This window comes from Pongo pygmaeus, chromosome 1, assembly GCF_028885625.2.
Source record: "Pongo pygmaeus isolate AG05252 chromosome 1, NHGRI_mPonPyg2-v2.0_pri, whole genome shotgun sequence".
Taxonomy (NCBI): domain Eukaryota; kingdom Metazoa; phylum Chordata; class Mammalia; order Primates; family Hominidae; genus Pongo; species Pongo pygmaeus.
The window spans coordinates 209,032,816-209,043,501 of record NC_072373.2 but is presented as its reverse complement, the minus strand read 5'-3'; the positions used below and the strand labels follow the sequence as shown (position 1 = coordinate 209,043,501).

Genomic DNA, 10,686 nt, shown 5'->3' with positions numbered 1-10,686 from the left:
GCAACCCCTGGACACAGTTCTGAATCAAATGAGGAGGATCTGGAAGGCAAAGCACTAAGATCATAGTGAAGAAACCAGGCGGCTGGAGGACTTGCCTCCCCCTTCTCCTTGTGTACCACCAGCCTCCCTGCTGGCCTGACCAGGCCCCATACTCCAGTCTCCCCAGAGACCCCAAGCTGAAGATTCTGTGGGTCTGCCCCATTGCTGGGCACAGCAGAGCCTGGATGGAGGCTTGTTGTCTTCTGCAGTTGCTGCAAAGGTTGCTCTTGCTGGGGGCAGCTGCCCTGACTGCAACTGCTTTGGAGACAGGTAAGTATCAGGGGGCTTGGTTGGGGCACCCAGAAGACTTGGGCCCCCACCATCCTTAGAGACTATGTTTCCCCAGTCAGCATTCATCCTGCTGGGCTGAGACGTTTTGAGTTGGGGGAGGCTGGGAAACTGTGTATGGTCTTGCTTGGCATCCCCAAATCCAACCCAAAGCCTTCTGGAAGGCTGGACCTGCCAGTCACCTAGAAGCAGGAGTCTGGGAGTGGGCAGGACAGACCTCAGGTCCTGCTTTGCAAAACTCTGTAGGCTTCGGATTCAGAGAAGCTGCATTTACACACTCTGCCACTTCTTACGTTTGTACCTTTGAGATCATTGTTTCAACTCTGTCTGAATTTCTTTGGCAGTAAAATGAAAATAATAGGCCCTTGCCCCTTAAGGGACTATGATTATTGGCAATATAAGATAAGTCATGCAAGGCACTTCACAATGCCTGGCACATAAAAGGTGCCAAATTCCCGGCCAGGCGCGGTGGCTTATGCCTGTAATCCCAGCACTTCGTGATGCCGAGGCGGGCGGATCATGAGGTCAGGAGATCAAGACCATCCTGGCCAACATGGTGAAACCACATCGCTACTAAAAATACAAAAATTAGCTGGACATGGTGGCACGTGCCTGTAATCCCAGCTACTTGGGAGGCTGAGGCAGGAGAATCGCTTGAACCAGGGAGTCGGAGGCTGCAGTGAGCTGAGATTGCGCCACTGCACTCCAGCCTGGCAACAGAGAGAGACTCCATCTCAAAAAAAAAAGTGTGCCCAATTCCCTTACTCTCTAAACTCCATGCCTGCCCTGCGTACTTTCAGGGTAGGCTCTGGCTTTAGCAGAGAAATACCAAATATTGGAAAGTGCTCCCACATCCTGAGCTCTGATGAAGGATTTTTTTCCTAGAAGACCCACATCCTGGCTAGTCCTCAAGTACCCACTGGTCCCTATCTTGCACCAGAAAACCCACCTCCTCTTTTTTCTCTGTGCTTACAGAAATCAGGGCTACTTTGAGTACTTACACATCATCTCATTTAATCCTCACAACAACCCTGTACCAGTGAGGATATTTTGGGCTGTAAGTAACAGATAACAAACTAAATGGGGCTTAAATGGTAGGATATTTGCTATTTCAGTTAAGAGTGGTCATAGGTGATTCCAGAGATGGTTAACTCAATGGCTCAACAATGTCACTGTTCCTCTGAAATGCTCTGACCTCATCTTTGCAAAATGGCTGCTGCAGCTCTGGACATCCCATCCTCATCCTCAGTCAGCAGCTTTCACGAGCAGGAAGAAAAGGGGCTCCTTATCACACAGCTCTCCTTTTTATTTTATTTTATTTTAATTTTATTTTTTTTGTGACAGAGTCTCGCTGTGTTACCTAGGCTGGAGTGCAGAGGCTTGATCTTGGCTCACCGCAACCTCTGCCTCCCGAATTCAAGCGATTCTCAGCCTCAGCCTCTCGAGTTGTTGGGATTACAGGTGCGCGCCACCACGCCCGGCTAATTTTTTGTATTTTAGTAGACGGGGTTTCACCATGTTGGCCAGGCTGGTCTCGAACTCTTGACCTCAGGTGATCCACCCGCCTTGGCCTCCAAAGTGCTGGGATTACAGGTGTGAGCCACCGCGCTCGGCCCCGCATCTTAGGGTTTTGAATAAGGGATTGTGGATTTGAATTAAATTAAATTAAATCATTTAATCCTTACAATCATTCTGAGATTGATTAATCATACCCATTTTACCGATGAGGAAACTGAGGCTCAGAGAGGGCGAGTAACTCGCTTCGGATCACACAGCGGGCAGGGGGCAGAGCAGAGTTCGGGGTCGCGCCGCGCGGCTCCAGGGTCCGTGCCTTCCGCTGCAGCCGACTTGGCGGACCTGTGCGGGCAGACGTGGCAGGGGGACGGGCTGCTGCTGCGCTCGCACGCCGCGTCGCGCGGCTTCTACTTCGTGGCTCCGGACACCGACTGCGCGCTCTGGGTGCAGGCGGCGGCCCCCGGCGACCGGATCCGCTTCCAGTTCCGCTTCTTCCTGGTCTACAGCCTGACCCCCGCGCCCCCGGCGCTCAACACCTCCTCCCCGGCCCCGGCCGACCCGTGCGCCTCCGGATCCTACCTGCAGTTCTACGAGGGTCCACCGGGGGCGCCCAGGCCCCTGGGGTCCCCCCTGTGCGGCCTGACCATCCCGGTGCCTGTGGCATCCTCCGGACCCTTCCTAGGCCTGCGCCTGGTCACGAGAGGCCGCCAGCCCCGCGTGGACTTCGTGGGCGAAGTCACCTCTTTCCGTCTGGGTGAGCTGGGGCTGAAGGCCGGGACGGGACCCTACGCAGAGGCCATGCAGGACTGGCTGCCGACAGGGGAATGGCGGGGGTGCCCGAAGCACCAGATGGCAGGGACTGGGTCCAAAGGGAGGGAAGAAGGTGGTGGCTAGTGGCAGAGTCACAATAAGGGACCTCCCGGATCCTAAGAGCCAACCATATAAATCTGGCTACCGTGGATGTGTGCGCCAGACTGTCCGACCAGCCCCAGTGCACACACACATCCACACACATCCACACACAACTTCCTCCCCACACACATTTACACACAACTCCCACACACGTTCACACCTCACACTCTGACATCCACACCCATGTCACATACGCACAACCCACGCACCTCATTGCCCCCACACACTCCACACTCATGCCTCTCACTGCAGCACACGCCTCACACTGCACACTCACCATAATCACACACCTCGTATGCACACAGTACCACCTTGCACACTTACACACAGCTCACATGCTGTCACGCCACATGCTGGCTAGTCTGCGCTGGGTCAGCCCTTCAGATGTTTGCAGAAGGGTGTGCTTAGGACTCGCCAGGCCTGTAGGCAGCAGAAACCAACTCAAGCCAGGAAAGGGGCCTCTTGGAACTGAAATTAATAATACTCGCCCAACTGGGCGCCACGGCTTTCACCTGTAATCCCAGCACTTTGGGAGGCCAAGGCATGAGGATCACTTGAGCTCAGAAATTCAAGACCAGCCTGGGTGACAGAGAGAGACCTGCCTAAAACAACAATAAAAAATAATTTAAAAAATATAATAATTAAAAAATAATAAAATTAATAACAGTACTTGCCCCATAGGGGTATTGTGAGGCCTCAATGGGCCAGGATGTGAAGTATTTACAGCTGTGCATGGCACAGAAGAGGAAGTCAGTACATGTTAGCTGCCGTCCTCCACCCTTCTCCCCATGAAACACTCATCCATGCTCTCATCCGCATGCATGAGGGCAGCTCTCTCCTGCCCACACCCCCACACTGTCACCATGGGGCCACACATCCTGCTGTGTCAGGGGCTGGACCAGGATCCTCACCTCAGGCTTCCGCTTCTGGCCTCAGGACCTTGTGGTGCCTACTTCCGATGCCAGAATGGCAGGTGCATCCCCTCAAGCCTCGTGTGTGACCCCTGGGGCATGGACAACTGTGGCGACGGCAGTGACCAGGGCTCCTGGTCACCAGCTGACTGCAGAGGTCAGTGCGGGGTGTGGACTGGGCCCTACTGAACAGCTGGAGGGAAGCCTGGCCCTAACTCCCCTTCCCTAGGGCAAGGCCCCAGTGGGGAGGCAGGAGAGAGCAAAGCGGAAGTGTGGAATTGGCTTAGGCCAAGGGCTGGAGGGGCAGAGCAGTCAGGGCCAGAACTATGCTGCAGATGATCTCATCCGGCAGATTCCAAATAATGCTTTAGTGGTGGAAACTTTTGCTAAATGGGACCTGGCACGGAGGCCCAAGACATTCAAAGGAGATATTCTCTGCTTAACTGGATGGTGGGCCTGGGGCCCTGGCTGCCTGATGTCTCTCTGAGGGCCTTGAGTGTCACCCTCAAGACATACTTTGAAAACCATCAATCCAGTCTGATTCCCACACTTTACAGATCAGGAAACTGAGGCCTAGAGAGAAGTGACTTGCCCAAGGTCATAAAGCCAGTGAGTAAAATGAGCAGGAATGATCTCTGTAGACAGGGGAGTGGGATAGGAGGGCTAGGGTTGGTGGAAGGGACCAGAATAAATCACCCAGGAATAACCTTCCTGGGAATCTAGAGATGTCCCACCTGCCCACCACACCCAATTAGGAGTGGGTTGGAGGTAGGGCTGCCACGTACAGTTGAACAGGGGTGAAATGCAGTTTCCCAGAACCCCACACACACCTTCCCCATCCCCCGCTCAGCCTTCTTTGCAGGTTCCTGGTCATTTCCCTGATGCTGTATGCTTTGTGCCATGAGACCCAGGTCCTATGTCCTCTTGTCCTGCATCCAGGCTCATTCCCTTGTGGGTGTCGTTTATATTGTATCACCTGTGGGACTTGTCTTTGAACTTCAGCCACATAACCTCCTCCCTACTCAGCATCTCTGCGTGGATATATAGGCGAAATCTCAAACTTACCTTGCCCCACGCTGGACTCCTTGTCCACAGTCCTCCCTGCATCCTGCTTCCCTCTCGCGGAGCAGCGACTTCACATTCCAGCTGCCCAGGCCTCACACTGAGTCATTTTTTACTGCCCACTTAACCCATAGCCTATAACCCATAACCAAGCCAGCGACAAGTCCTTCGAAAGCTCTCCAGACTCTGACCCTTCTCACACCTGCTCTGCCATCACCTGGTCTGAGCCACCACCAGCTCTCGTCTGGGTTGTTCTAATAACTTCTGAAGTGGTCTCCCTCCATCTGTCCTTTGCCTCTGACAACACAGGAAGAACATGAACATGCTGTGTTCTTCCTGTGGAAGCCTTGGGGAGCCTTCTTTTTCTTTTTCTTTTTTTCAAATGAACTTACTTATTTATTGTTTTAAGATAGGTTCTCATTCTGTTATCCAGGCTGCAGTGCAGTGGCACCATCTCAGCTCACTGCAACCTCTGCTTCCTGGGCTCAGGTGATCCTCCCACCTCAGCCCCCAGAGTAGCTGGGACTACACATGTGCCACCATGCCCAGCTAATTTTTGTGTTTTTTGTAGAGATGAGGTCTCACTGTATTGCAAGGGCTAGTCTCGAACCCCTGGACTCAAGATCTTCCCGCCTTGGCCTCGCAAAGTGTTGGGATTGCATGAATTTCATTTTTTAGGGCAGTTTTAGATTTACAAAAAAATTGAGAAGATAGTACAGAAAATTCTCATATACCCAGCACTCAGTTTGGGTGCTATTACTGACGTTTTACATTAGTATGAGACATTTGTTTTAATTAATGCAGTAATAGTATTAACTAAAGTCCACGGTTTATTCAGTTTTCCCTAGTTTTTACCTAATGTCCTTTTTCTGTCCCAGGATCCCATTCAGCATCTCATGTTACATTTATTTATTTATTTATTTTACTACTTTTTTTCAGATAGAGTCTTGCTCTATCCCCTAGGCTAGATAGACTGCAGTGGCGCGATCTTGGCTCACTGCAACCTCCGCCTCCCAGGTTCAAGCAATTCTCCTGCCTCAGCCTCCTGTGTAGCTGGGATTACAGGTGCACACCACCATGCCCAGCTACATTTTGTATTTTTAGTAGAGATGGGGTTTCTCCATGTTGGCCAGGCTGGTCTCAAACTCCTGACCTCAAGTGCTCCACCTGCTTTGGCCTCCCAAAGTGCTGGGATTACAGGTGTGAGCCTCCGCACTCAGCCTCCTGTTACATTCATTAATAGTCATCATTGCCTCTTTAGGCTCCCCTTGGCTGTGGCAGTTTCTCAGGATTTCCTTGTTTATAATGACCTTGACAGTTGTGAGTGCTGCTCAGGGATTTTGCAGGATGCCCCACTATTGGGATTTATTTGATACTTTTCTCATGAAAAGACTGGAGTTACAGTTCACAGAGGTGAAATGCCATCTTCATCACATCACATCACACCAAACATGACTTTGGTGTTGGGTGTTTGGTATTGGATGGTGGTTGACGCTGACCTTGACCGCCTGGCTGAAGTCGTGTCTGCCTTGTTTCTCCACTGTTACTTTTGGCCCCATCTTTCCCCACTGTATTCTTGGGAAGTCACTATGTATAGCCCACTTGAGTGGGGAGTTATGCTTCCCTGCCAGAGGAACCTTTTAAAACAGTAAATCAGGTTATGTCACTCTCCTGCTCAAACCCCTCATCTCATTTAGCGAAGGCAAAGCCTCCCCGGGGCTCAAAGGCCCTGCACGATCTGGCCCTGTCCCTTCTTTCCTGGCCCCGCCTCCTCCCCTGCCCCACCCCCTCCCTGGCCCCGCCTCCCCTCCACACTCCAGCCTTGTTCTGGCCATTGCAGTAGCTGTGTCCTCTACCGGAAGACTTTTCTTCTGAGATCTGCATTGCAAGCTCATTCCTTTGCTTCCTGGTGGGTCTCTATTTAAGTTCTTCCCTGACTCCTTTATATAAAAATAGCAATCCTGGCCAGGTGCGGTGGCTCACACCTGTAATCCCAGCACTTTGGGAGGCCGAGGTGGGCGGATCACCTGTAGTCGGGAGTTCGAGACCAGCCTGACCAACATGGAGAAACCCCATTTCTACTAAAAATACAAAATTAGCTGGGCGTGGTGGCACATGCCTGTAGTCCCAGCTACTCAGGAGGCTGAGGCGGGAGAATCGCTTGAACCCAGGAGGCATAGGTTGCAGTGAGCCGAGATCGCACTGTTGCACTCCAGCTTGAGCAACAAGAGCGATACTCTGTCTCAAAAAAAAGTTATTATACTATTAGTAACTGTTCATATACTATTATATTCTAATACGTATATTAGAATAGTCAAAATCACAGAGACAGGAAGTAGAGCCATTGGGGCCACTAGGGGCTGGGGGGGTGGGGACAAGGAGGATATGGAGTTAATGGAATTGACAGAGTTGATGAAGTTTCAGTTTGGGCAGATACAACGTTCTGGAGATGGATGGCGGTGATGGCTGCACAATGGGAATGCGTATTAGTCCGTTCTTGCATTGCTATAAAAAAACACCTGAGACTGGGTAATTTATAAAGCAAAGAGGTTTAATTGTCTCACAGTTCTGCAGGCTGTACAGGAAGCATGATGCTGGCATCTGCTCAGCTTCTGGGGATGCCTCAGGAAACTTACAATCTTGGCAGAAGGCGAGGGGAGCAGGCACAGCCAGAATAGGAGCAAGAGAGAGCGAGTGGGGAGGCACTGCACGCTTTCAAACAACCAGATCTTGGGAGAACTCACTATCTTGCGAACAGCACCAAGGGGATGGTGCTAAACTATTCATGAGAAATCCACCCCCATGATCTAAGCACCTCCTACCAGCCCCACCTCCAACACTGGGAATTACAATTTGACCTGAGATTTGGGTGGGAACACAGATCCAAACTCTATCCGAATATATTTAATGCCACTGAACTGTACCCCTACCCACGGTGAAATGGGAAATGTTATGTGCTTTCCCACAGTACGAAAAGCGGCAGCCCTGCCCCCACCAACATGCGTAATTTTTCTCACTAGCATCTGTCTCCTTTGGACATAAATTCTATTCATGTGTTTTGTTTCTCCCCACACTAAACTCCCAGTTCCATGAAGACATATTTGTCACGTGCTCATGGTTGTATCCCCCAGTTGCTAGAGCCATGCCCGGGGGCGTAGGAGATGCTCAAGAAATACTAGTCAAATGAATAGAAGAATGAACCTGTATGCCTCAGTTTCCTTATCTGTGAAATGGGGATAAACCTCACCCTTCAGAGTTGTTGTAAACTGTAAGTGGCATACATAGGTAAAGGGCCCAGCACAGAGTGTGGTGCTTGATGCACAAAAAATGCTCATGGCTGGGCACGGTGGCTCACGCCTGGAATCCCAGCATTTTGGGAGGCTGAGGCAGGTGGGTTGCTTGAGCTCAGGAGTCGAGACCAGCTTGGGCAACATAGTGAGATCCCATCTCTACAAAAAATACAAAAATTAGCCAGGCATGGTGGCATGTGCTGGTAGTCCCAGCTACTCGGGAGGCTGAGGTGGGAGGATCGCTTGAAGCTGGGCGGCAGAAGTTGCACCACTGGACTCCAGCCTGGGCGACAGAGTGAGACCCTGCCTCAATGCTCAGTACATGTACACCCTCTTCCTTGAGAAGTAGCTCCACTCATAGACCTTAGGCCCTGGAGCCAGACCGTGTGAGTTCAAGTCCTCCTATCACTTCCAGCTAAGTGACCTTGGCAAGTGACAACCTCTGTAAAATGGAAACACAAAGAGTGACAAACTCAGGGAAGTCTTGTGAGGATTGAATGAAACACACAAGTGCCCCAGAAAGGGCAGTTCTCAGTGTGCTAGTTCTGTTCTTTCCCATGCAGGTCCCTCTCCGGTGCCCAGCCAGACAGGAAGTACAGATGCCCATACCTCCAGACCCCCGACTCCCTCCCCAGCTCTTGGGTCTGCAGGATCCCTCTGGATTGCAGCTGAGAGGAGTCCCCCAGCAGGCAGGGACCCCACGAGACAAGATGCAGCTTTGGAAGGTTACACCCTGCTCCTACTCTTCCCACCAAAATCACACCTGTCCCTCTCTAGGTGATGGAGACGGGGCAGTGGGCCCAGGCCGAGGCCTGAGTGGACTTTCTCCTCCCGCAGGCCCCCAGCTCCGAGGGGTGGCGCTGGCCTCCTCGATGCTCCTGGCCTCTGCTGGCCTCCTCATGGGCCTCCTCTGGTGCTGTTGCTCTCCCAGCTGGCTGGCCTGGCAACCTGATGCCTGTGGCCTCTGCCTCCGCTGCAGCACAGCCTGTACCACGTGCTACCCATGTCCCAGCCAGGTCTCCCCAGGGGGCTGCAGTTGAGTGGCCCAGCCTTCCAGGATCAGGGAGGCCATCCCTAGAGGGGCTTCGGGCACACGGGAATGAGACTAGGCTCTGGGGTCAGACAGACTCTTTGGGTTCTAACTCCCTGGCTCTGTGTCTGATGTTGGACAGGCCCCCTAACCCTCTGAGACTCAGCTGCCCCTCCAGAAAACAGGACAACTCCTGCCTCACAGGGTTGGGGGCCTGGGGGCCTCGCTGATCCAAAGCCAGCTTGCTTCACCCACAGATCTCACCTGCCCTGCTCTGCCCCACCCACAGGCTCCACTGAGTGAAGCCCTCATCAAAGACACGGGAGGCCCCTGGCGGGGATAGCACCGTTTATTAAGAAAAATCAAGACAAAGACCACAGGAGGGTCCCTTCTAGGACACAGAGGCCAGCCGTCCCAACCCCACAGTCTGGGGGCCACTGGCAGGATGGCTCTTGGATCTTCAGGCTCCCGCAGATGGGGCAGGGTGGTCATATCCCCTTCCTCTCTCTCTCAGTCGTGAGTCCTGCCTTCCCCCACCTAAGGCACTAGCTCTTCCTGAGCACCAGCGGCGTCTGTACGTCCGAGGAGTCCCTGGGCCTTCACTTCCAGATGGGTGGGGAGGTGGCCTGGGGTGGGCGGGGCCCGGTGGGCGGGGCCCTATCAGTGCTGGGCTCTGCCTGTAGCAGCTCCTGGTAAGAGTTGGGGTGGGCCTTCCCTTACAGCCCCTGAGGGAGGGACCCCAGGCTGTGTGCTGGCAGGAGGGGGTGGGAATGCAGGCCAGGAGGGTGTGGTAGGAGGGGGAGGCTGCCAGAGGAGGTGCCAGGGGCTGGGTGGAGGTGGGTGGGGGTGCTGAAAAAAGAGCTGGTGGGGATGCGGACCATCTGCCCACGGGTGAGCTGCCTTTTGCTCCACAGCCAGCACTAAAGACAATTCCCAATCCTGAGTGGGTGGCAGAGACTCCTGCGATGCCCGTCTCAGGTAGCTGTGGGGCACCAGCCCACAAGCCGAGGCTGGCTCTCCTAGGAGTGAGAACTGCCCAAGGGCTGCAGAAACAGGCCACCCAGCTCTATCCGGGGGCTCCATCGGTGGGTAGGGGGGACAGTGGGGGCAGTTCTGGGCCCACCCAGCCACCGTTCCTGACCCCAAGTCCTGGTGGCTTTCTGAGGCGCCCACTCCCATCCAACCTGCCTTGCCGGCCAGCCTTGTGGCTTTGCCCAGCTGTGTGTGTGGGGGTGGCATGCCCACCTCCAGTCCAGCCCAGGGCGGTAGCAGCAAAGCGTGGCATCGCCTCAGTTTCTTACAAAAATTCATAATAATATTAATAATAATATACTCGACATTGTCGGGCTGGGGTGCGGCCCGGGAGTCCATGTGGGGCAGGCAGGTGCCTACGAGGGGCAGGGGCGTGTGTTGGCCCCAGCCTGGGCACGGTGCTGCAGGTCCAGGGGCTGTGGGGGCGGGGCACTGGGGCGGGCCGAGTGCAGCACCAGGTTCTTGACACAGCCTGTGATGCCCGAGGAGAACCTGCCCCCGGTCAGCGTGGCCACGTCAGGGGCTCCGCCTGCCAGGAGGTGAGAAGACAGGGCCTGTGGGCTCCAGCAGCCCAGGAGGCGAGGAAGGCCGGGCGAGCTCCCAAGGG

At 53.8% G+C, this 10,686-nt stretch overlaps 2 protein-coding genes across 5 annotated transcripts in view; one reads left to right on the top strand and one right to left on the bottom strand.

Annotated features, from left to right (window-relative positions):
- Positions 1–224: 224 nt before the first annotated feature.
- LDLRAD2 (low density lipoprotein receptor class A domain containing 2) lies at positions 225–10,017 on the top strand. The gene is made up of 5 exons (XM_054502326.2): positions 225–309; positions 2,171–2,596; positions 3,691–3,822; positions 8,581–8,742; positions 8,855–10,017. The coding sequence occupies exons 1-5, from the start codon at positions 225–227 to the stop codon at positions 9,055–9,057; spliced, it is 1,008 nt and encodes a 335-aa protein (XP_054358301.1). The 3' UTR covers positions 9,058–10,017.
- Positions 9,381–10,686, bottom strand: part of HSPG2 (heparan sulfate proteoglycan 2) — a 116,695-nt gene continuing 115,389 nt past the window's right edge. For all 4 annotated transcript variants that reach the window (XM_063658800.1, XM_054502323.2, XM_063658801.1 and 1 more), the window contains exon 97: positions 9,381–10,608. In XM_063658800.1, the coding sequence (XP_063514870.1) occupies positions 10,436–10,608 (173 nt within the window). In that variant the 3' untranslated portion in view covers positions 9,381–10,435. The remainder of the gene's footprint in view (positions 10,609–10,686) is intronic.

Bases quoted from the DNA above. Each gene is read 5' to 3' on its own strand.
- LDLRAD2 (XM_054502326.2), top strand. From the start codon at position 225: ATGGAGGCTTGTTGTCTTCTGCAGTTGCTGCAAAGGTTGCTCTTGCTG. The intron at 2,597-3,690 runs GTGAGCTGGGGC...TTCTGGCCTCAG, and splicing joins AGTCACCTCTTTCCGTCTGG to GACCTTGTGGTGCCTACTTC. The intron at 3,823-8,580 runs GTCAGTGCGGGG...TTTCCCATGCAG, and splicing joins GTCACCAGCTGACTGCAGAG to GTCCCTCTCCGGTGCCCAGC.